Here is a 27,858-nt window from a genome sequence, read left to right on the forward strand (position 1 = left end):
ATAACTAATTCGTTAAGCAAAAAGGGAGGCTAAAAGAAATGAGTTCAGGTTTGGTAGGCATTACGTAGACGACATTCTTACTAGCGCGCCGCGACACGTCACAGACTACATCTTTTCACAAAATCACGTACCAGCCGTATTCGTACAGTATAGTTTTGGAAACCTCGGCGTATGAAAGAGAAGGTCGTTTGCGTAGCGCCTAAAGAGAATGCTAGAATAAGAGAAGTTTCTAAGTATCAAAGAGATCGGTAGGTCCGTACGCGATTGCGGGAGATTGCTCGCGCGGGGATGTCCGCGGGGGTACAACGCGGGGCGCTGGGGAGGAGCGGGCCTCACGACTCGCCGTTGCCGCTGTCGTCGCCGTCGCCTTCGCCGCCGTCGAGCTCCTCATCCGAGTCCGAATCGAGGTCGTCGTAGTCGTCGTCGTAGAAATCCGTCATGTCCAACTGGAATGAAACAAATGATGATCGATTAAAGATATAAACTATAAAAAAGGAGTGCAACAATTCGTTCGCAATGATTTTTTTAAATAACATTTTCCACATTTTAACAAGTCCCGTTACACAACAAGTAACGGGACGAACAAGTCGTGCGCCTGATGGTAAGATACACGCCTGTCCGTAACAGTTACAGTGCCAAGCAGAGCGTTAAATCGCAAAGATCTGAGGGGCACTGCTACTACCACCCGTCACCCTGAGATATAAGTTGACAATGGGACTCGTCCCATTACCCTTCAAAACCGGAACACAATAATGATGACATTACTGCTTGGCGGCAGATATAGGTAAGACGACAGTACTACCCTGGACGAACTCTTTCACAAGAAGCTTTACTGTTACTATTGTATTGTATGATTGTGCCAACGTTATATGGGTGTGTTGTTTTGTTAATAGTGGTTTAAGTTACATTGACCATTCTCAGACTGCAAATTTTCACACTTCAATTTACAATGGCTTGTTAACACGGGTTAAGCAGTCTGTGATAACTGGAAATAGATATATTGCTTCTTGCATACATACAGTGAGTTGACAAGTTTTAAAATTATGAATCAATTATCAAACATTCCAAGGAATATACTTCTCCGTACTTCTTACCATGTAACTATATAGGACAAGTGAGCTAGCGAAATAAGTGAGCTTGTATCTATCTTATGTGCCATATCCGCGTCAGCAAAAGTTGAATAAAAAATGACAATAGTGTTTTTCATAGCTACCAAATCTACCTCAGTGTGCATGCTTGTCTCTTTGTGATATTCGAGAGAATAGTGCTTCTTATTAAACCCCAAGTGGAAAATAAATACAACGAAATAAATAATTAATAGAGAATTCTTCGGCCAAGTGTCGAGCAATCAACAGCACCTTAGAATGTACAGAGGCGAAACACGTGTCGAGTATATTTTTGGTGGTGGTGTCTGTGACTGTAGTTGCGCTTGTGTTATTTATTTTATTAATTCTATGCGGAGGGAGGGTGGCAAAATTTATTGTATGAAAAAAATATTCAACACAAGCGCAGCTATTTTGCACGATTTAACCTTCACTGGGTTCGCAGAGTAGCAAATTAATTTACTTCCATTTTTATTAACGAAATAAATTACATACTTGTGGTTCTTGCGTCTGCGACTTGACTTGTGTCTTAATACAATAGTCTTCTAATGTTAGGGGTACTACTATGCCTTCCTTCTCCGCCTCCATACGCGCCACTTGCGCTTGTTTCCTGAAAACATATAAAAGTATTATTAATCATTTATAATAACTAAACGGCAAATATAATAACTAAATGGCAAAAGTACTTTAGTTCTGGTTAGGTAAGCCAGAGAGTGATTAATACCGCTATCAATGATCGTCAATATTGTATAGTCCGTACTCTGTGGCCAAGCATTGAGAAATTTGGGTGCTAGATGAGGAGTTCGATTCCAGATAGGCTCTGTTTAGGAACGAAAGATATTTTCTTAATCGGTTCTTAATTCCAGACATCAATTTGTTCCATAGTATTTAATAGGATATAAAATTATTCGGAGAAAAATGTACGTACTTTTAATATTATAGGTAACAAAAACACAATGCTCATTTTGAAAGTTGAAATGGTTAAAAATTTTATACAGCATAGTTTGACAACCTTTTTAATGTGTTTAAATTTATGTTAATATGGAATAAACATTGAATCGAATAAATTTTTAACTGTTAAGTAAAGGACTGAATAATTTATAATATAAATATTGGATAATTATACCTATTGTCTCTACAATATAGTTACCGTTTAGTTAGGCGTGTACTGGGTGGTCGATTCAGAACCTTCCGATAACTTAGTTGTCGATCGACTCGATGTGTATCGTACGATTTCTTTTCATTTTCACTCACAACACCTGAATCGAACGTTAAACTGTCGTATTCGAAACCGAACCGAAATGACGTCATACCCTGTACGATGACTAGAACTTCTCGACCGGCAAAGACTACAAACGTTATTCAGAACACAGCTATCGAATGAAAGTTACCGAACGTCCTAATGTTCACAAAGCAAGAATGTAATATGGAAATCTCTTATTATTTTAAATAAAGTCCGGGTTTTGTTCAATTTTATTAATTTATTTTAATGCAAGACTAATGCATTCCTATATTTTAGGCCTTTAAAGCCATACAATGTATTTAAAAAGATTTTCATTTTTCTTATAATGTATTTCACCGACTAATCCCGTAAACGCTGTTGGATAACGATATCGTATCCGAATCCGAATCGAACGTTTAACTCGAATGTTCTGAATAGCTCGGAAAGCGTCCTTCGATTCGAGAACGATAGCCAATAGGGTTAAAATGTCGAAGAGATCTGAATCGGGGTCCTAATCGGGAGTTTTTACATGTAATTTAATAATATTTATTTATTTATTTCATACATACAGCTATTTATAGAGCCACTCATATATGTTAGGAAATAGCTAAAAGCAAATTTGACCTTTACATAATTGTTAGTGGTAGTCGCTCACTTTTGTCTATAATTTCAGCAGAAAGGAAAATATAAAGAAAGTAATGGACGAGGAAGTATTATAACTCCTATTTTCGTTTGTTGGATAAATAGTACTATTTTCTAAAGCTCGAAGCTTCCGGAGCCTTTCAAGTTTTACGGAAACAGACGATTATTATATTATTAATCTCCTAAGGCCTCGTGTACATCAAAATGTACATAATATGTGAAGCGTTTCAGACCCAGATAATATTAATCATATGACCACGTAAACAAACGCCCATTGTACATTATAATGAAAATATGGTATTCAAATTTAGCGCTATGTTTACTATTTACATGATTATGCGTTATCTAGAAAAATACGTTTTTCATTCAAAACTGAGGATATATTTATTAGCTTGGGCTTGAAGCATGTAATTATATTTAGTAAATTTTAAATTGGGCGTTCAGCGTTATTTCCGTTATACTTTGCTAGGTCTTAGGAGGTTAAGAGACTCTTCAGTCCGGTAAAAAAGTTTTAGTCAACTTTAATTCGATTAAACACTGCGATGGAATTCGAGATCCAAAATGTTAACAAACATCTGTTACTGTCAAAGTGATATCTCATAGATAACAAAAATTTTTTCTTCGTCTCAATAAATCAGTTAAGGGTGTGTTTTTTGTTACGAAGCTTAGCTATTTACTTTCTTAATTTACTAAACTTCTAACTATTTACTTTCTGAACTAAATTTTTAATACCTACCTCTTAGAATATTGGTACTTCATCAATGGCATACAACAAGAAGCATATAAACAAAGAGGACAGCCAAAGGTTGTTAATCTCGAAACATTGTCATTAGGATAAAAAATAGTACAAGAATCATATCGAGTTCTTAGGTTTTCGCGATTGTTACACATAGGAAATGAAACTATTTTTCCGGATTTAAATCGCGTATATTTGTTTTTTCAAACAAACCGACGTTTTGTTTGAAAAAACAAATATACGCGATTTAAATCCGGAAAAATAGTTTCATTTCCTAAGTACAAGAATCAGTTTTACGAGCTTATGTTATTAAATAGAGTACTTTAAAAAATACGTTTCGATAATATTTTCTTTGTACGTGCAGATAATTTAAGCACAATATAAAAAAATTGAGTTTTGTGGACTTTTCATACACCATTGCACCATTTTTTTTTTTTTGAATAGGCTTTGTTTACACTTTTCATCTCGAATTTCATGATGAGAATAGTTAAACACGGTTACGATGTTTCGATACCTAGACCTATGTACATGTTTTAAAAAAAAAATACAAGACAATTTAAATAAACATTGAATGACACTGCGAAACCTTAATCGAACATTAACCTTATATGTAAACGATTAAAATATAAAAGAGTATTTTAATCGTAATTGCAGTAGCGAACTAATGAACGAGAAAATTATAATGTCAAATAAAATATTAGAGTCAAAGAGGTTAAAATGCAATAATAAATTTTCGTTAAAATCGCTTATTATACCTAAAATTATATACTACAATATACTTGGGTCGTATTCTAGAACTCTACTCAATGTTCAAGTCAGGACTTGAGTATGATTCAAAGCACTAAAAATCATACTCAAGTCCTTGCTATTAGGGTGGTATTTCCAGTGCTTGAAATCATACTCAAGTCTGCTCAAATCCTGACTTGAGCATTGAGTACAGTTCTGGAATACGACCTTTAGAAGCTTAGACTTGAGCAAGATGTAAATTATTTTGTTTGAGAGAGTTGATTTGCTGATCTACGGACGGAATTGTGTCCTCACTCCTTAAAGGAGAAACGTGTATTTTACATTTTGTACACTTAGTTCACCTAAGACCATTTTTATCGTAAGCGGCATAGGGTTGGATTTAAACTGAAGTGTCAACTTTGACGTGCCCTGGACTTTGTACGTTACAGTACGACGTACAACGGTTACAACTTATACCATCAAATAAAAAAAATATACACCTTTTGAACAAGTGCACTATATCGTGGTGGCTGATTTGAACTAACAGTATAAGCTACGTCAAGAGTAAAACCAAGAAAACCTTCATACAAAGGTGTTCACTTCTTTCTCGTTAGGGACAAATTTAATGGGTGAAACGTGGTTGAGCTTCTTTCTTATCTCTTTCGTTTATAATTGAGGATCGTGGTCATTTATTACACAACATGTCTCCTACTTTTTCGTTCCATGGTCGCCCTCACCGCGTGTTACCTTTACTGGGTCACACCATCTTGATGACCATTGGCCATGGGCCCTTCAACTTTGCTAACAAGCATAACCCTTCCAGGCAACCATCGGTAACTATGCGGCTGCATTTACGTACGTGAAATTTCGCACGATAGTGGCAAATTAAAATACAATGTAAGTGCGATACCTGAGCGCAAACAACATTGTGTTTTAAGTAACTTATGACAAACTTGTGTATATTAAATTACTAGCGCGTTTTACCGCTACTTTTGTGCCTAGCCTTAGAACAACATAAATAATTTATTTAATATTAATCGGATGTCGAAGCTGTGGAGAAACGCCTTCAAAGTTGGTTGTCAAGGCTTTAAGGACGCGTCGCGTGTTGACAGCAAGTTGCAATGAAAATCAGCTATTTGTGGACATTGGTCCATCACATCGGTCGCTTTCATGAATGAATCATGCTCTCATAAAAATTCACATATTTTTACAGCGATTGGATTGTCATTCTGCCAACATTTTATGGATTACATAGGTGTCAATAGTGACGACGTCAGTAGAGCCGGATATTGATGTGAATATGTGATATTGTAAAACCCACATAGCACCTGTAATTTAATTTTATGCACACGTGTCTGGTTATAGTTAAAACTACGATGTACAAGTCATAATCATAATCAATAACCCCTATACATTGTATAGCTATGACATGTCTAAAGAGGGAGGGAAAACCGCAATACTAATACTTATAAATTTCGAGGGCGCTAAGGAAAAACCGAATTTTCATTCATTGTAATTTCGTTGTCGTTATTCCCCGTTTAATTACGAATAAGCATAATACTCTATAAAAATAGCTAAAAATCCCAGTGTATTCACCTGATAATATTCTCGTACTCCTTGTCCTTGCCCTTGGAGTCGCGCCAACGGCGGTACATGACACTGGCGTCCACATTCGCCGGGCTAAAGGTATTCGGTTCGTTGAGAAGGGAGATAACCGAGAGAAGAACTGTGCGAACTGACTGCGTCGGGTTCCAGCGCTCGCAGGGCAGCTCGCCGGATTGAGGATCGTCTACTGGAGGATGCAGGATAGATATGCAGAGATCACCATTCTGAAAATTTATAATCTGGGTATTAAAAAAAATGTTGAAAAATTATCCGTAACTGGTCCATACAATAATGTTTACTTCCGTCACTAGAGAACTATCGAAAGTTATCGTGTATAGTGATGCTTTTCTATTACAAATTATTACCTTGACACTGATATCCAATAGAAACACGTCATATGCTTCCGACAACCGCAACTATTGTTTTTGTGCGGGAATAAATAATCTAATCCAACTTCAACATATTATCGTGTTCTTCGAGCTATATTTTTTCTATATTTTTATTTAGAAAAACAAACGATCATATAAATCGCGGTAGAGTCTTCAGAATCAAGACAATCGTTATAAAACTTAATTTCGATGTTGGATCCTTGACTAATAAAACGTTTACAAAAGAAGTCGAGTGGCCACGGCATAAGATCGTTCTATTATTCTGTGCCAATTTTATCAAAAGTACCTACTAGTGAACAACAATATTTGACCTTCCGCATTGTAATTGAAATCACAGGCAAAAAGAATGATGAACTCAAATTGACTTTTGCCATAATCTTAGCTGAAGTTTTTGATATTTTAACGCACGTTTGCGCTGTGATGGTTACTACTTAGTTACACAAAGGTTTCTAAACAAGAATCATTAATTCCAGCCATAAAGATAGATCAACTTGATATCCCCTTATCCCTTCAAGGCGCCTGACCCTAATTTGTGAGAAACGTTATTGACGAGAGCAGTTGGCCTCCAACAATGTTGAATGTTACTTACCCTGAAACAGGAAACATATTCCCGGAAAAAGGAAAAAAAGTCAAGAATATAATAATAATACAAAGATGTGCCAAAGGCGTTTCTGGCTGCAGTTCAACGACCAAAAGAAACTATTTTCAGGTTATAATAATTTGGCGTTTTGAAACGAAAATATAGCGAGTGTTGTATGGCAATCAACTGTAATTTGGTCGAACACACCAATGCCCTGATACACGACATAAATGTACAGGCGTCAGTTTCATAATAGTATTTCATAATGGAAAAAGAGTTTGTTGAATTTATATCCTCAGAATATCTCTGATTCAGTGCCTTCTCATGAAAGGCAAACTAATTTCATTCGTTCATTTATATTCAAAGAATCAAATTTTCTAAGAACACGCCGTTGACTGCCGTGACTTGTTTACAGGTCTCACTGCGAGATAGAAAATAATAATTTTCTCTTTGTGTTTTCGTTTTCCTCAGTAAACCTCCCCTCGCGTTTGTTGAAGGTGCTGCTGAAGCTATAATACTACTATTTTCATTTTGTACCAGAATAATCATAAAAATGAACGTGTTTAGACGCCAAGCACATACATCGGCACGTCATCGTTTTGTCTGAAGGACGAATATATGAAGCCTTATAACTCGAGGAAAATAGTAGTCAATTCGTCTCGCATATAAAATTTAATTAAATGAGTACTGTAGCCCGGTAGTATTCATTCATGATACGATTTAATGCTTCGCGGTTAGAACCAGATTTCGTTTCCGCTATACGTAACTACGTTGCATAAAATCTATTGTTACCTATTGGTTATTGCCCATCCTCATAATAACTTACGTGGTAAATTTTCATGGCATACTAAATAGCTAACGTTTTCTTTGTGTCCATAATATCGAAAGTATATTTCGCACTTGACAACTAACATAGTATTATCTCAAAATTGCGTTATATTAATAATATATCTTCAAAATTTCGCTGTATTTGTATGTCATTCGTATACGATTTCATTGAAAGTGACAACACTGTCGCTTTGAAATGAAATAAGTAATATTAATATAATTTAAAGCAATTTTGATAATACTATGTTAGTTGTCATGTGCGATTTGTAACTTTACTTTTTCGCGTTTTCGATTGTGATTTCGTGTTTGTAATCTGTGGTAATCGCTGATTTGCTTATGATGCTGGTTTGAAAACGAATTTATGTATTGAGCTAACAGGAATCTTGAGCTTCGAATGACTTTACATTATTTGATTGTGTTATTTTGACGTCTATTGATAAAACAACGTTGACTAGAGTACTTGGAATTTGATTTATTTCATCGGTAACTTTCAGCTCTACGACAACGGTTAAATTTTGTCATAATTTTAAAAACATTGAGTACATATTTAAGGTGTTGTCATATCGATTACTAAATAACACGTGATTATGATTTTGACAATATCGTAGTAAACGTGATAAGTAAATTATTAGTTTAGGCTCAACAATGATAGAGGATAGTAATTCAAAGTCGCAAAACAGGTGGTAATGTCCTTTTCTAAAAAAAACGTACTTTTAAACAAACTGTCTTGCGGTTGTGGTATAGGTTTTTTTCCGAGAAAAGAGTATAAATGGTAATTAATGGTTTGCTAGTTATAGATACCGCAAAAAGCCACCTATTTCTGTAAGAGTCAGAATGGCGGGTGTACCTTAACGGATCCTGTTTGTGTGCACCGTAATACGTGAATACGAACACATCTATCCTTAGCGATCGATTCGCACACACAGTACTTTTACAGTTACTGAATAAACAATTTTATTATATTATTATTACAGTGTCACAGTTCGCTTCCCCGCAATTATGAAAATTTATAACATTATTTCGGACTTCTGATAGACAACCCTATGCCATTAAAAGAATCAGACAATAAAACATTGTTACTTATTAATAGCATTTAATAGTCTTTAAAACATATTATTAACATCAAGGCGACTCTATAGAATCGTTGTCCAAAATCTTTCTTTGTTAGTTTGTGGTAATCTGAAAAAATGTAAATGACGTAACTGGTCTCTTTCTCACGTTTGCGCATACCATGTGTAAGAAAAGGACAGGCAGCTACTTTTAAATATGCTATATAATATTATTAATGTCAGCCAAGTGACATAAATCAGTAATTACGAGAATTACACTTTTGGTTTCGCTGTAACTTCGTTACGATAGAGGTACAAATTTTTTAAGAATAAGTACTAAATAGTACAATTTTGGTACCAAATATGTCAGGATTCGTTAAGATGGACACGGCACTCTCAAATCTCAACATGTTTTGTCTTATTTCTCAAACAAACCACCAGATCGCGTTGGAGTTTCCTTTACTTCAGAGAACTATTAAGGTACGGACAACGTCACATCAGGGGGTCTACTCTCGATCTCCGTCCGACATCCGTCCGAAACAATTGGGATTGGGATTGCCCCCCAGACTATACATTTTTATTCGAAAATCGCCTCCAGTGCAACGGAACAAGATACGTCAAAATGTAGCTTGATGTGCTGGCGTGTGTACAAATTTTTGGAATAATAAGTTTTTATAGTTATTAAATAAATACTGGTAATCCGAGGTACAACCGCCATATTGACAGTCAATAAGACGGGTGTACCTTTGATATTGCTATAACTTCGTTCTGAAAGAGGTACAATTTTTTTAAACAGAGGTACTAAATAGTACAAATTAGGTACTTTTTTTGATACCAAATTTGTCTCCGATTGATCCGTTAAGGTACACTCGCCATTCTGACTCTCACCTATTTTTCAAAAGAATATATTGTAGAAATATGTATCCCAATAAAGTTACTTAAAATAGCCTTTTTAGGAGTGCACACAATGATATATTAAAGGCAATTATGGTGGCTGACTCTAAACTTTTAAATAAAATGGATGAATTCGCGCTATAATTTTTATAATTAATATATTTTTTTTAATTTGTCTGTGGTCTACACCGAATTAAAAAAAAATATAAATTTTCCCATTTTACTTATATATCTTTATAGAAAAATTATATAAATTCTGGGTGATTAGTGACGCAGAAGATAAAATTTCAAATACGATTTCATAATCCTGAATATTTTTTTCAAGACTGATCGCACTAAAAATTATTTGATTGCATGAACGAGCTAATAAAAAAAATATCAAAGTGGTGTGTAGGGTAAGGTCGGAAAGAGTTCTGGTAAACAGACACAGGGACAATTTTAAGTTTTTAATGAATATTAAAAAAATATTCATGAGCGTGTTGCGTTATTATTATTAATTCATCAATAAACTACTGAAATTAGGGTTATTAAAAACATTTTTTTTACGTTCACGACAGGGCTTGTTAAAAACTCAAATAAACAGAAACAATATGTCATTATACTAAAACATAGTAAGTCCCTATGATTTGCTTGCTAAGAATCGACATAGTGAAGAATGATTTCAGTGAAACAGAGGGAGAAAGTTAGAAGGGGTTGCAACGGTAGGGGGAATGGAGCTATTATGAATGCGCCCCCGCTTGTAACCAATTTATATGGCGATGATAAATCAAATGGAATTTCATATGGCGAACTAAAACGATAGAATGATATGTAAAATAGAGAAAATGACAGAAAAATGTAGAGACCAAACGTAAATGTATTAATTACTATTTAGCAGATAGATAGTAAATAATCTCAGTACAGAGTACTAAAAAATATATATAAATAGGTTCTCACTACGACACTACTCTAAGTATATAGAGAGAAAAACGCCTTGAATTGGAGAAATAGCAAAATCAACTAAATAATTGCTAAAAGTAATTGCTCCTAAATTAAAGTTAGGCGCTATTTATAAAAATGAATCTTCGTGCGTGAACAGCCACCCTTTGAGGCGGATGATTTTCTTCAAAATGAAATGGGACCATTATGGAAATACCCCCTTTCCAACAAAAAAAGAATCATGAAAATCGGTTCACAAATACCGGAGTTATCGCGTAACATACATACAAAAAAAAACAAAAGAAAAAAAGAACATACAGTTGAATTGAGAACCTCCTCCTTTTTTGAAGACGGTTAAAAATAGTTGACGTTTCTGTTTGACTGATTCTATTACAAGTTCATTGAAAACTCAACACTATATAATGAACATGGCAACATTATTTTACAAACTGACATTAGTAGCTGTCATTTTGTTATTTCTAATGAGAAAACTGAGCAAACCATCCAAAAAATAGTTGACGTAAAAATTAAGAAAGACATTGGTCATTTATAATAAACAATGTTGACCGCGATTTGTACCTGGGTTATAAGTGCTAAGTGAATTTGATAAATATACCTTAATAATGATCTCAATATTTATACAACGAAATGCACCCGCTAACAATGTCGCACCTTGTGTAGTATCGGAGACGCATTCAAATGTGTCAAATGTCGATATCAAAAAGAAAATCTAAACCAAATCGTTTTTCCTAAGATTTTTCTTCGTGTTTATTTACTTTTCTCACGGTTTGTCATTAGTCAAAAATTAAAGAGATAATACAATGTATAAGCAAGGATAATTAATTGATATATATCGGATAATTATCATGATAATAATCAAAGAAAATAAATATTTTGATAATTTCGACCTCGACTTGTACATTATCGCATATATCAGATATTTCAGGCGTCGGTAATTAACTTAGAAAATATCTTCTTTAATATATCATGTTACTTAAAGATGAAACTTACAGTTATCATATTGAAGTTCATTATCTTCAAGCGTTTTCCGACGCTGAGTGATATTGTTCTATTTAAGCTAACAGGGTTGCGAATACAATGAAAACAGTAGCGTTATAACTTCTAAGAGCTTGATATTGTAATAATATACATTTATGGATACCGGAATCATATAATTGCACTAAAAGTAGCTGGGAAATGCCCACTTCATACACGATAATATCATAGAGATAATACCCTTGCTCGAGCGTGTCATTAATCATTTCTATCAACGACGCTTCCTGTTATCCTCTATGTAGAATTGACCTCACCTAAAAGACATATACGGTACATTTCATTGGTTTTTATATTTCAGATTTTAGAAGCGCTCTTCAAAATAAAAATGACCTATCGCAACTGGCGCTTTTTCACAAAATGTACACTGTTTGTGCTTGCAATGTACAATGCTTTGAAATGTCCAGGTAATAAATATACAGAACCATAGCCAGTATTCTTTATTTATTTTACAACGACATTATACCGACAGGTATAACCATGGTATAAGAAGTATGATATTTTAAATAAATGAGAGGTATATCAAAAGTTGCCCACTTCAAGATTCTGTAGTAATCAAGCAACAATTTTTCATTTTTTTACATTAAGAACGACGTTATTTCCTAGATGGACCGGTTTTTACAGCAAAAGCGACTTCAACAGATTGTGGGATTTATATAAATTGCTAGTAATTATTGTTATACATTTCTGCAAGAAATGAGTTTTATCGGCAAAGCCGATGGACTCACTAGTTCGTTGTTTTGAACTTTTTCATAATATGTCGCTGGTTTTTTTTTGTATACCTACATCGACGACGGTTGAAAGGTAAAGAGCCAAACGACATTTCAGTTGAAAATACAATATCTTGACAGCAAAATTTTTAGATTACAAGGTCATGTTATTAGTAGATCCAGTTCAACTTTTTCATAAAATTCCCTAATGATAATCTTCAAATATTATTTACATTAAATATATTTTTTTTAATGTAAAAGACCACTGCTAGCTCTGGAGCTAAGATACGGTCTACGATGGAACGAGCGCGCCTAGAAGATGCGTATTCAGTCGCACCTTAAAGATAATCGAGTGTATGTGCCAGGAAACAGAGTTGCAGGCAGGGAATTCTATTTCTGGGCTATTATTATGCAATAGATGAAGAAGAAGAGCTTGGTGCCTGAAGGGAATGTCGACCAAGTAGTGATGATATCCCGCCGTACTTCTGGAAACACGGGTGGGGGTAATGAGTTGATGAAGCTCATTACGGGCACATTCACCGCAGTGAAATTCTGTAGAAAACCGACATACGGTAACTTTGCGCCGGTGTACTAATTTTTAAATATTTTTAACCTAAGTGCCGTTTAGCCCCTTTTACACTTACCGTCGATATAAATGTGTCGTTGCTGCAAGGCTGCGACACAAAATAATTTTATGGCAAAGTAGAATTTTTTTTTATACTTTAGTTTTTGGCTCCAGTTGTCTAGTGTCAAGGATTTCAATACGCTATTGGATACTTGTTAAATTCGTTGAAACCAATATCGTAAATATATTTGTGTATCTTCATATTCATATTAAAAATGTATGTCTTTGATTACAGTTTTTTATAGTATTTGAGTGAATTGGTAATTAAACTTTTTTGTTTTTCGTGGCCATTATTTGGAGTGGTTTTATATATCCGAATTGTTTTTTATTTTCATTTGATTTATTTTAGTACTATATACACCTGTAGCGACTTAGCACGTTGTATGGTGGACGTATGTGTATCTTTCAAGAAATAAATAAAGTGACAGCATAAAATTGGGTCTTAGTGATAATATGCTATTGTAATTAGATGTATACAAGTGTCAATAAAGTACAATATCTTCTGAAGTAGCAAAAGCAACTGTTGGGTTAGACTAGTGTTGGGTAATTGACCGAAAAAAATAATTATAATCGTCTGCTTAAAGGTAAAACCACATAAGTGACATTCCACAAACCCACAAAAAAAACTTCAAATTATGTACCTGTTGTAAGAAAATCACCATCTTTCTGCAGATAAAACCACTTATTGAGTTTACAGCTTTTTTGTTATTGAGTTTCACCTGCAGAAAGATAGTGATTTTCTTACCATAGCTATGTATATGAAGACTTTTTGTAGAAATGTCACTTATGTGGTTTTACCTTTAAACAGACGATATAATATGGCACAAAATATAACGTATATGTAACATACTCTGATAATATTATATAAATCTTTATATTATATTCATATTATTAAGGTTTGTTTGAAAAAACAAATATACGTGATTTAGATTCGAAAAATAGTTTTATTTCCTATGCGTAACAATCACGAAAACCAAAGAAACGAATCCACATAACGCAATAAGTGATTTGACTATATGATTATGATATTCTTTAAAAAAATCCTGATTTTTTTCCTGTGTGGATATCTTTCCATGACCACATTCGTTCATGTGTTGTGTGTGTGTGTGTTCAGGCATCCGATGAACACAAAACTAGAGACTGGCAACATTCTGCATTATTAACATCCCTGTATGGATATAGCGGAAGACAGCAACTCTATCGCGACCTTGTTGCCCTTGACGATCTCGGTAAAGCAGGCCACCACACTCATTTACATTGAATTCTGTGCCATGACTCGTGAAGGCAGCTATAGCCCATTTGGTGGACAAAGTCGAATTTAAATGCCTTAATCTAGTTGTTTGACCTAGATATGTATTTTTTTATATCACAATTATATTAAAAAAACACTACGATAATTTAGAATAGAAAATAAATATGTATAATTTTATTTTGTATAAAAATTGATTTCAGTATGTCAAAAAATCCGTAGCACTTAGGTTTCTAAAAAAATCAGTATTTTTCCTGGACCTGGAACTAAATCCATGAACCTGAAACTAAATTCATGATATTTGGTATAGGGATAGATGGGGCCTATGAGAAGGACTTAGGTTACTATTTGTCATAAAAATAAGTCTCAAAGGGGATGAAAGTTTGTACGGAGAACCAATAAAACTATAAAAATTAGTAAAGTACAGTAGGCTATTCGAAGTATCTATTATAACAATATTCTAATATATACCTATTCAGAAGAAGTCGCGGTCACCAGCTAGTAATGTATGAATACAATACGTTTTGCTGACAGGTCACGAATTTTACATAAAACAGAGAGAATACAAGAAGTATAATTGCTTCACAGAAGCAGCGAATAAGAGCTGTCGCACACGGCGACGTTTAGCAGCGATGCAAACGCGATACAAACGCGAAGCAGTCGCTAATCGTTTAGTCGCTAATGCAAGCGCGTCATGAGATGAAATCGAACGCGCGTTTGCATCGCTTCTAAAAATCGCCGTGTGTAACCACTCTAAGTGAAATATACTTGAAAGAAATTAAAAGGATTTGTAGGTTTTAGAACTCGATAAACAGTTAACAGTTTCGATTTTTGTATCGTCGTAGTCCATTTGATTAGAACCCACATTATTTGTAATTTATGCCCCCGAAACGACATTAGCCTTATATAAATTACGTAGCCTTCGGTTAACAAAAAGTACATTGAAAAGTTTTGTTAGGTTTTATGAGTCGTTCAAATTGCGGCTCGACAAGCAATAACAAGTAACACGATCCCGTGATTCAGTGAAGTAAATGAAAGGCAAAACATTGCTCTTGAATACGTGTTTAACGGTTCCGATAATACATTGAGAAAAATTTTGCTGACTTTCAAAAAAAGAACATTTTTTTTGAAAGTTCGAATAACCGGCAGAATAATGAGCCATTGGTAGACGAGGCTCTCTCTCACATAAACCACGTTTCGTTTGCCTGGCGAGTTGGGATTGAGCCTATATGGCGCCCCGAAGCAGGTATGTGTCTACTCCAGTATTCGTGGAAACAAGAAAAACTTCTGCTAGTAATCACGAAAGATTTGAAAAAAAAAACCTAATGTGTCAGATGTTAAAATATATTCAATGGCGTGTTTCAGAGTAGGTATAGTTCGTTTCAAAAATAAGTGAACGTTCAACTATTCAATAAATCCCTAACATTGAAATTTGTCAAATTTACTATTACCTTTAAAGTGATAAAATATTATTATAAAAACATAACTTATACCAATCAATTCAAGTTTAAGTTTACTTATGGTATTTTATCGTTGACTGTATCATAAACGTCATTAAGTGGCTAAATAATGTCTTCGTAATAGCAGATACTTAAAACAGTGTGTTTATAAGATATTAAAAATGATACAATATTGTGGTCAATCGCCAATGCGGCTTTATTTTTATTATATCAAGTGACGGAACGCACAAAACGTGCGCCTGGTGGTAAGCGACACGCCTGTGCATGACAGTTGCAGAGCCGCTCAGAGCTTTAAGATCTGCAGGCCACTGCCACTGTGCCCGTCACCTTTAGTCATAATTTGACAGCTCTCATATATCTGTAATTTCACCAACACCCTTACGCTTCAAAACCGGAACGCAGTAATGTCACATGCTTGGCTGCAGAAATAGTTACGGTAAGGTGATTGGAGGTTTCATATGTTTTCGATAAGTTTCGTTAACCATCTCAGCCCCCGTAGCATGGCTACGCATGATAGTCGCGATGCGCGCGACAAAATTGAAATAAGCGCGCGCTATTGGCTATCTAAATTAGATCTGATTGAGACAGCCAATAGCGCGCGCTTATTCCAATTTTACCGCGCGGGTCGCGACTATCATGCGTAGCCATGCTACGGGGGCAGATATATGCAAGGTTATGAACAATATTCTTCTTGGATACGTGTTACCAAAGCTTCTTTTGTTAGTGTTTTTTTTTTAAACAGAGTATTGACGGGATCGATGCGAATGCTGTCAAAGTATGAATTTTACGTCCTGTTTTCATTTTTGCTTCACAAGTCATAAAACAGGATTTTCATTGGCCATCAACATGCGTATGTTGCATACCTATACTCGTATGTCCGTACGTATTAACAATATTAAGTCCATCAGATACATATACATACATATTACGAATGAATGTCATTGCATGGTACCTCTGAAATATGACAGGGAAGTAGAAAAAACTAAGCAGATTAGTTATATAATTTGGATACAAAAATTATAATCCAAACTAATATTATAAATGTGAAAGTAATTTTGTTGAAACGCTGAAACAATTTTGATGAATTTTGGTACTTTTGTCACAATAATAAATCTTAAAGAGGATGAAATAGGGAATGAAAGTTTTGTATGGAGACTGTGAAAATTTGTATACTTTAGTATAGTAGGACACTCGAAGTATTTATTCTACGCAGACGAAATCACAGTCAACAGCTAGTCGTTTATAACATTTCAGGTGGATCCTACTAAAGCTAAAACTAGGCTAAAACTTCAAACACATACATATTTTTAATTCTTCATATGAACGGGTATACAAACATTTCACGTCTTGGCTATACTATTTTTCGTAGACATAGTGGCGTGGCAATGATAGAGCATAAAAGCAGAAACAACTAACGCCACGAGGAGCGTCGCCCTCGGCTAAAAATATGCTAGCAGTTCACTGCGCGCTTCCTCACAAAGAAAATGCGCGTATTCTGACCTCTAAATCGGGAATTATATCAAAACAAAATTTACCACGCAATAGATCGTTCTCGATGCATTTGAGAACATCGCGTTCTTTGCTAAACAATTAAAATAACATTAAAGGGCGTGTTCAGCTGTTTATAACATATACCGATTCATATATGTGTATATAGCAAATGTAACAATGGTAGAAGGCAAGAACTTGTAGCAACTGTTTCACTTCCAAGCGATAAAATAAAAATTAACCAAAGATGGAAAAGATTATTACTTATGTAAAAAGCAGGAGAATTCTGTAATAAGAATTATATAATAACCTTTTAATTAACCTTTTTTTTTTACTTAGGTCGTTTATTTATGCGGAGTTTTGAGGTTTTTTGTGTTCTTATTTGCTAAGTTGATTAAATGTAGATAATAAGGTTTTAATTAATTCAGTTAAATGTTATCTTTATAGTTAATCTGTGAATGAATTGCAGTACCTTCGTTGGGGAAATGGTTGGCCAATGTTTATATCACAGGACCTTGGTGATTCGACGACGAGTTGAAGGCCCTGTGACGTACTGTCTACGGAAGTTCCCCCGACTTCGCGTCTTGCTCTTGCATTTTATCGCGACTTTATAACCGCAAAGTGTACAAAACATTACAAAAGCAAATAAACGCTCTTTATCAGACACGTTTTCTTGAAAGTGTTTCTCGCCTACCGTCATCGTGTGCCAGTAGATGGAGCAAAGCAGACGTTAAAGATCTTTAACCACGTGGCTAGCACAAAAAGAATATGCGATTGAAATGTTGGCACGGTAGCGAGCAGTCGGGACGAGATCGCGTCTCTGGGGCGTTATTTAGGGAGGCGCGTGTGAATGTAGCACAAGTTCAAAGCGACCACCGTGGCGCAGGTCATCGGGAATAAGGTTAATTACCCCAAGGCCGGGGGAGTGTAAAACTGAAGCGAGAATCCGTATTTTCTTTAAGGAAAAATATCGTTGACATTGCGCCAAATAGCCTTGTATTCTTGCGAATGTCGTCACAGACGACCATGTTTCGCCATCTCGCCATATAAGATAAAGCTATCGAAATAAATTCCAAATGCAAATGGAAGCATTTCATTAACCAACTTGTCTTTAAAATGTGATTAGTTCATTGACTACAAAGTGATTCACATGGGTTTAAATTATAGTGTTGGTCGGTAACATTGGTTGTGGCCCGAGGCTCCAAGCAGAGGTCATTCAACCGGTGGCGCATCCTGTTCTGTGTGTCTACGTGTTATGAGACCTATGTCATTCTAACTATGGTTGAAAGTTACGGGGAAAATGATATCACAGTTTCAATAAATAAATATTTGAGATTTTGAATAGAGTAGGTATTTATTTAATAATAAGTTCATTATTGGAGTCAGCATGTGTTTATTTCGCGAGGGTCAACACGCGTTGTAGTTGACGTCAGAATTATTGCGAGTTCAGTTCGCATTGCAACATCTCACTCCTGTTCCTATGTCATGGAGTCCTTATGATATTATAACAATCTCAGTCCTGCTACGATTTTGTACTCTCCCGTCTCGAACGTTTAGCAAATATATGGGGCATGGTATACACAGTAGAAATGATAACAAATGTAATAATAAGTAGTTCTTAGAAAAATGCCGTTCCACGGTAGAGCGCGTCACCGAATGAATCAGTCGCTTGGAGTGATGACCCCAGTGCCACACTGCCTACATTATTCTGCGTCGAAGCAAAGCACTTTTCTAAAAGCTAACGGTAAGTCTGTGATGCCGCGAAAACAGTACAACCGGCTCGTTTTGAGAAACTGCGAATCCAAATAGCTGTATGTCGCATGTGACCTCGAACGAAAAGTTGCAGAGTTAGAATACGCAGTTAGATGTAGGTATTTGTACAACGCTTCAAATTATTCAAATAAGCAACACAATATAATAAAAGCTACAGTATTTTAAGATTCTTGAGCAATCGTATCACGTACGTATACAAAAACCGAACCTTTCGCGAACAACTTACTGGTTATAACCAAGGACGATTTCTATTTCATTAGCCACTTTTGAACATTTCCATAATGAAAGTTGAATGTTTAATTTGCAAATTAAATAATCAATTAGCTTTACAATCAAGTTTGGAGTTACAAAAACCTATTTCAAACAAAGTGGGTCACACCGCGGTGCAGCTAAACGGTACGCGGTCAAAGACGTTGACAGTTGCGACACAGTGAGCCAGGTACTCGATTTAAGCGATAAGCCGATTGACACTACACGAATTTTGCTTGATAGGTCTCATAGGGACTATAAGATTGATTTCAAAAGTTAAGCGGTTCCGCAAGTTTCTTAACTTTCAGATGGTGGAACCCATAGTCATGTGCAATGGTCGGAATAAGGTGTTCCAAATGATAGACAAGGAGCGACATGAAGTGTATTTTTATCGAATTTATAATGAAGTTCGTAGATAACGATGTATATAATAATAACAATAATAATTCGCATAAGTTAAAATAATATTTTGCTTGTAGTTCATAAAAAAATGTTTATTTTGGTGAAAGAATTACTTTATAATCTCAGAAGGTACAGAGTACTAAAAACCTTTCGGAGGTTTAGGGCCACAATGAGAAGTGACCACATTTAAAAAGGACCATTTCTCTAATTGACCACTTCTTGTAATGACCATTTCTTGAAATGACCACTTTATTTTTTAATCATAAATTGGTTTTTTACTATCTACTCATTTGGGACACCCTGTTCCGGATATTGGACTCATGTATCAACTAAGATACGAGTAGGAAACTAAAAGTTATTGTCATACTATTACAATATTATACAAGTTCAAAAAGGAGGTTAGTTAGACATTTGAACGACGTAATCAAGTGAAGTAGGAAACAAGATACCTTGGAAGACCAACAGCTAGTCGGTAAACAATAGAGATTTCCGTAGTAGTGAAGTTCGAAGTGATAACTTATTCAGAAATGTGTCGAGGAAATAGGTGAAGCGGAGAAAATAGGGTTAGAGAGGCCATGATTGTAGAAGTAAAATTTTATTAATGTATAATTTTTTATCAAGTGATGGGACGAGCAAGTCGTGCGCCAGGTGGTAAACGACACGCCTATCCATAACAGTTGCAGTGCCATTCAGAGCTTTAAATTGCAAAAATGTTATGGGCACCGCCATTGCCGCCGTCTCTCTGAGACTTAAGTTGACAAGTCCCATGTGCCTATAATTACACCAGCACCCTTACCCTTCTTAACCGGAACGCAGTAATGCTCACATTACTGCTTGGCGGCAGAAATAGGTAAGGTGGCAGTACTTACGTGCACGAACTCTTCCACAAGGAGCTCTACTGCTACTAAAACTATAAGAAACGTATAAAGCATTGAGTTCTTAGATTTTCGTGATTGCTATACATTGGACATAAAGTAGTTTTTTTTCCCGGATCTAAATCGCGTATTATATTGATTTTTTTTTAACAAACAACGTTTCAGGCTCTTCACAGAAAAGTAAACAAATAATCAGTCATATCCAGGTTTTTGCTATAATATCACAGATATACGATTTATTGAAGTATTCCGCCCGTATTCAATCCGTACAATTTTAACGAAAATGAATTAGTTATATTTCAACATAGAAAATGTAATTCTGAAAGGTACTATGTCAATAGTTTAAAAAAAATTGTAACTTACTTAATCTGTTAGTGCCAATGAAGACAATATATTAACGTTATTATATTATTACTATTTTTTATTTTAATGCTCTCAGCATTAAAAATCCATATTATAGCGAGAGAATAATTTGATAACTTAATTCAATTTACTGCATGTGAAAAACAAAAAATAATTTGAAATGAGATGCTTCTATAATTTTTAAATAACACTCATAAACAAGGCATAACACACAGACAAGTAACACTTGATGGAAAATAGGTGCATTTATATTTTGGGACGTCATTTTATTGAAGCGAATGTTATGATGAAAATATGAAGGTACGGCTCTAATTATCCAAGACGACAACACGACACAAGCAAAGCAAGGGTGACGTTTTCAATAGTCAGCATAATTTTCCATTTTCATAATAGGTTTAAAACGGCCTATAAATTATAAGAAAATGACAGTTAATTGATTCGTCTCCAAGGCAAAAGAGTCACAACCTTATAAATCGTATGTTTTTTTCAATTTCCAACAAAATTGCATTTACTAAATTCAGTCTCAAGTTTAAGAAGCTGCATTTAATATTTATACACACTTACATAATGTTACATTATACTGTGTATGTTGATAATGTTGTAACTATAATGAAACCTTGGTCTGAATTACTAAGTTATCAGATTAAAGTACTGCTGCTCGTACATATGTAGTGTAAAATGTATACATATACGTAGATGGTAAGCATAATTACGAAATTGGTAAGTTGATTTAGCCAGATTACTCGTAGTATTACACGAAACTATTCCAAATTCTATTACCAAATACGTAACGGTTTCACAAATCAGGTTTATTATATGATAACGATGAATTCAGGTAATAAATTATTAACGCTGTTTTCCTTTGAGGAGACCAGTGTAGCAGTAGAAAGTGTATATGAGTTTATATAGCACAATACATAGTAAAAAATTTTAAACTACAATTGTTTTTTTTGTTACACATACATATCAATTGAAATGATGCAAGAATGAAACCTTATTAAAAACACGTTTACATGTGTTTAACCTATATTCCTTAGTTATTTAAAAACGATGAATGTGAATGATATTATTGTTTTTCGGTATTTCTTTGGTTCCTGCAGAAAAATCGTTTTGATACCGTATTTACTTTTAAAACGTACCCATGCATTTGATACATTTGAATTGGGTTTTTCGACTCGAAATATTTTTTCTTCTTTTTTGTAATTAAAATCTGTTGTTCTAGATAGAACGTTACGCAATTTGACTATTTAACAAAGACTGTTCATACGGTTTAATACAGAATTAAGATTTTGTTGTGAGTGTTTTTACAAAATATTATGTTTTGTAACAATAACAGCATTCAATCAATTCACTAAACAAAGTTCGTGTTCAATGAACATTGTTAGTTTTCAATAATCACACATAAAAATAAAATTACTTATTCAGACAAGAAAATACATCCATTTTTGTATAAAATTGCATTATCCACACGTAAGACCTATGTTAGCTCATCAGTCGTAAATAAGATATATATGATAAAGAGTGAGTTTACCTAGTAAAAAGTAATGTCAAATATTGTATTTCTAGTTTGAGCGTTGAAATAAACTCACAATCTTCGTGGTTTAAATTTTTTCTCAGTTTGTATTGACAATGTGACTGATGCTATTTTTATTCAGCAAAAATCGTTAATGATATTATTAAACAGAGTTTGATATATTTGAATACATGGCTGTACCAAAAAGTCGTACGTTGTACGTTGTCGTAACAGTGTCATTGTGCATACATCTTGGCCAAGTAACAACCTAAGGCTCAACTCACTCAAAGCGTCGCGACGCGTCATGTTTTCGCCTATAGCATATTCATCTCTATTTTCCCAACGTTAAGGTCCAAATTTGGGTTATGCAAATATGGAAACGCGCGACGACATGCGCATTCGCGCGTCAACGCTTGGTTGAAGTCGAGCTGTTTCGTGAGTCGACTCGCGTTACTTGGGCGCAGTGAGGCATCAGACGCCGACCACACTGTGATCGGGGCGCACTAAAGCGAGAGTCGTCGCGCGTCGCCAGGCGTTGTAGTTGAAAAACAGGACGTGACGCGACGTTCGACTCTACGCCAGTGCGAGTTGAGCCTAAGACCTATCTACTGGCGTATCGCACATCTCGCGAGGTCTAATATTTCACTATTGGAAGGGAAACAACACATCTACATCTACTTCCTTAGCTTAGTCACAAGTACAGAAATTTCAATTTGTTGCAATATTTGTCACAAAGTTGGATCATTAAGATTAAATAGCGATCTGTTATTTGATGAAATGTGAAGACTTGAAATTACGGACTTAGTTTCAGTACGCTTGGCACTAGGCATAGTAGAGTAGGTATCACTGCCAAGTCATATTTAATTTCGCAGTACAGTTATGCATGCCTTTTTAAATTTAATATTTAGGTAATTTAAACAAGTACCTGTTATTACATTTCTATTGTTATTAAGTGTAAATGCAAAAAATAGAACTGAGTTGCTGTAATTTTCCTTCATTATTACTATAATATAATGTACTCTATACTTCTAAACCAAAAATTTTTTTATTACTTTTATGAGAAATATGATACCTGTTTTAACACTAGCCAAAATTGTCTGCAGCAATAATTTGCAAATAAATGTAGACTTACCTCATATACATTTGGATGCCATACTTTTGTTAAAAACCTAATGGATGGTGGTGAATATGGGTAGTCTGGAGGAAATTTCATATGTGCCTGGAACAAATAATGCATATCAGAATATTTAGTAAATTGTGTTACTAGAGAGTTACATTTACAGCAAAAGCACTTCATCCAGAGCGGAACTAAGAATTGAAGAGAAGATTTAAATGTCTTAGAACCTTTGGGAATAAAGGTGATCTAATAAATACCTCTTTGTACCTACATATATAATGTTCTGATTTAAGTGGAATGAAAATAAATGTTATCAATACATTAGTAAAATTGTGATTAGTTTTTAGGCCATAGCAAATTACAAGTTTAATCCATTTTTTACTAAACAGCAATCAATAGAGATGTAATATGTTAAGGTTTATAGTTGATTTGACATGTTGTGATTGCCACTAATTACTTCACCAAGTGGGTTGAAGACCTGTAGGATTATTTTTCATCATTCACCTTGGAGTGAATTATTTAAGCTCATCAAAGGCCCATTTACATCATGATAGGGTTTACAGTTTTTGTCCTTGATTGAGATTGGGCATGCAAATCTCCTAACCACAATATCGCTTAAAACCCTGACTATTAATAAGAACTTGTTCCTACCTAAACTAGGGTGTATTTTAGGCTAAATACAATGTTTGGTCTATGTTAATATAGAATTTATTTATGTACTGTCAACGACACATCAAGCTATACTAAAAAAATGTTAGACAACATCACATATGTTGCTCTGATTCCAAAATAAGTAAATAAAACACTTGTGTTATGGTAATTGGAAACAACAACAATACTATATACGAACACCCAGATCTAAGACAATATAGAAAAGTTATTTTACTGCGACATGGCTGGGGATCGAATCTAGGATGTCAGAGGTGGCGACATCATGAAAACCAGCATGCAAGCCACTCGACCACGAGGATTGTCACTTATACAATACACTTGTGTTCGAATATTGCTTCCTGTGCAATGGAACAAGACCTGTCAACATGTAGCTTGATGTGATGCCGTCTTTACTATAAACCAAAGTGTATATCATTGCAATTATTAATTCAATGACACATTAGAATTCGAGCATAAGGAAAATTCCTCAATTATGTTTAGCACATTAAAAAACTATAACAAGCAAGCACATTGTTTATCTTACAAATAATCTGCATTTTGATAGCAAAGTGAGACAAATGGATATAATGCTGGGTATAATAATACTACAACACATAGTGCTATAGTTAGTTACATTGAACTCAGTGCTCAAAAATTTTTATCTGGCTTGTCAAATATGTTACTTTAGCTGGGTGGAAACATTGGTCTCAAGTCATTATACAAATTGTGATATGTTGTAATGGTATGAGCGCAACTCCAGCAAGAGCCATACTCCGAGAACAAGGACTGTGTCAGTTTAAGTGTGTCCATATAAAACTAATAATATATATAGTGTTTAAAATGTTTATTTGTTTCCAATATCTTTCTTATGAAGTTTTTTTAGTAAATAATATGCCTAGTGTCACCATAAATATTGGCAATATATTTATTATGCAAACAAAAATTTGCCAGGTAATATATAAAATTTAATATACATCAAATAGTTGTAAATGTAATAATAACTCTGAAGATCATATTGCAACATTTGCCACAGAGTGAGATCAAAGTTTTGATGAAACTAAACATTAATTTTTGAAAGTGATGCTGCACCTTTGAGGTTATAAACCTCTTTAAAACTTGCGGTATTATTTACCGATTTCACCAGAACATTTCAACTTAATGAATTGACTTGACTTCGATGTTTACGCACATTTTGTTAGTTTTATATCACCACTTGACTATGATAAAATCTTTCGCAACATCCTTTAAGCTATGTATATTTTTACCTTGAAATATCCTCCTTGATAGAGCGTGTCTGGAGGTCCAAATATTGCAACTTCCCACTCAAATAAATTGTCCTCTCCCAACAGTTTCACTCGAAACCCTTCTACGGGCTCCTCTTGTAGACTTTTGTACTCTAGGGCCAAAGCCCTTAGAGCTGAACTCGTTGGCACTGTACTAGACATTGTCTGTAAACCTTCCTACTTCTAGCAAACTAAAACCACTATCTACAAGAGATTCTATTGACATAACACTGCGGAAATCTCGTCCACGTATTCACGGGCATTTCTCGTCACAACAACGAACGACGATTTTTGGTAAACATATTGCCACGGGATATTTATGATTCACACACTTCGAACGCTAATACTGCTCAGCTCAGATAAATTATGATTCTCAGCAGCAATAAACGCTGAAAAATGGAAGTTTGGTCCAATCCACTCGGCGAACAATATAACAATGAGACTTCACAACGACTCCAAACAATTGCAATCCCAAGGAAAACGGCTGCGTGTTCGTTCGCTTCACAGCTGCTGCTTGCCTGAGTTGCCCGAGCGAATATTGTAGAACAGCTGTTTAGTTATTTCCGTGCTTGCTTGATTGCGCAGCGAGATGACGCACGCGGCCATTTATCGACTTTAAATCAGTAACGCCATCTAGTGTCTCCGTTACAGTTTCTCTTCAACAATCCTGCCATCTAGTGAGGTGAATCGGATTAATTTAGTGAGCATGCTAAGTTGTTCATTACACTGAAGCATTTTTGTTCCTCATCGCTAGAGTGCAGGTGACTTAACACTTTGTTAAAAGTTAGTATTACTGACGAAAGATAGCGTAAGCGATACCATATGTAAATAAAACTAGCGAGAAAGGAATTATTTGAATCTGGGATTCCATTTCACTTTTCAGCCACTTCTGTCCCACTGTAGTGCAGGGCAAAGGCTTCCCTTCTCTTCTCTTTTTCCACTCTTCGCGATTTAACGCCGCTACAGACCAAGACCTCAATATACGCGTCCAATTGGCCGTTCCATATGTAAAAAAAATTTAAAGGCCATCAATGATATTATAATTAAAAAGGCATAAAAAGGATAATTGGAGGCATTGTATTTGTCAGTTTTTTTTATAGATCGTTAAATATTTTTTGAGCTCTGATATATAGTTTAAGGAAACATCAAGATTCTATCAACGATATCTATGTACTAGCGTGATTCAATGTTCTTTTTAACGGACTTGAAAAAAGGAGGAGGTTCTTAATTCGTGTTGTGATGTTACGCGATAACTTCGGATTTGTGAACCTATTTTGATGATTCTCTTTTTGTTGGAATGAGGGTACTTCAGTATTGGTCCCATTTAAATTTGAAGAAAATATTCCACCTCCAAGGGTGGCAAACTATGGGATGAATCCGGTTTCGCGCACTTACCGGTAACCGATTTCAATAAAATTTGGCAAATAGATGTAATTTTACGAACTTTTGAGGTCGGTTTTTTTTATAAAAAAGTTATATTTAATATGGTAGCAGTGTTATGAGGGGCTGCATAGACCCTGAATGACGCCACTGTATTATATATATATGTGATAATAGCATGGTTGCCTGGAAGAGATTGTAAACTTTGTCTTTTGTTCGTTTTTGTATTTGTTCCTTGTGTGCAATAAAGAGTATTTTTTAAAATAAGTGCGCATTTGACCTCCATCTCACCTATATAGAAAGTGAGAATGAGGTCGACGAAGGAATATGCACACCTAAATAATGACTATTCACTCTTGCCTTGAACATTCCCAAGTTATACCGTTCAAGTCTGCATGCAGGGCATTGACATGATTCAGTATTGCAATTTCTTGGAAATATTTTCGACACAGTAGGTAAGTGGGTATTGTTTGGAGGGTAGGTAAGGAATATAACTTTTATAATATTAATATTATCTGTGCTATTAATATGGGAAGTCTGCGTTTGAAATTTATATAAATCCAAAATAACGGTTCTAAAGCATTGATTAATTAAGTTTTGCGGGCTATATGCACTCAATCACGGTGTGGGCGCGTGATTCAAACCGATTCGCCCACCACTGCCTTGTATAGTCAAGAAACGGGCCTTGCGCAACCCACGTCTGGGTTCAGACCTGCCTATAAGTTTTAATACTGTTATTGCTTTTTCAATTTTAAAGAAATTCGCTAATAACATTAATGTTTTTTCGCAGAATTAAATAATGGATATTGGTCGAGTTACCGTAAGTAGTATTTCGAGACAAAGTCCTCATGTTGCAGAAGTTTAAAGTCCTCATTTGATCTTTATGGTTGGGTCCCTAATTATTCTTACACATTTAAGAAATATAAAAGTCTACGTCTGAAAAATGATAATGTTTCAGGAAAGAGGTTTAATACA

At 34.9% G+C, this 27,858-nt stretch overlaps 1 protein-coding gene across 1 annotated transcript; it reads right to left on the bottom strand.

Moving 5' to 3' along the window:
• On the bottom strand, positions 1-26,043 carry LOC113230725 (ubiquitin-conjugating enzyme E2 R2). Its single transcript, XM_026464789.1, has 5 exons — positions 25,486-26,043; positions 23,585-23,671; positions 6,026-6,258; positions 1,599-1,713; positions 1-446 (listed from the first exon to the last, which is right to left on the bottom strand). The coding sequence occupies exons 1-5, from the start codon at positions 25,663-25,665 to the stop codon at positions 333-335; spliced, it is 729 nt and encodes a 242-aa protein (XP_026320574.1). The 5' UTR covers positions 25,666-26,043; the 3' UTR covers positions 1-332.
• Between the last annotated feature and the right edge of the window lie 1,815 nt (positions 26,044-27,858).

This window comes from Hyposmocoma kahamanoa, unplaced genomic scaffold (assembly GCF_003589595.1).
Source record: "Hyposmocoma kahamanoa isolate Upper Pololo Valley unplaced genomic scaffold, ASM358959v1 64, whole genome shotgun sequence".
NCBI classification, from domain to species: Eukaryota; Metazoa; Arthropoda; class Insecta; order Lepidoptera; family Cosmopterigidae; genus Hyposmocoma; species Hyposmocoma kahamanoa.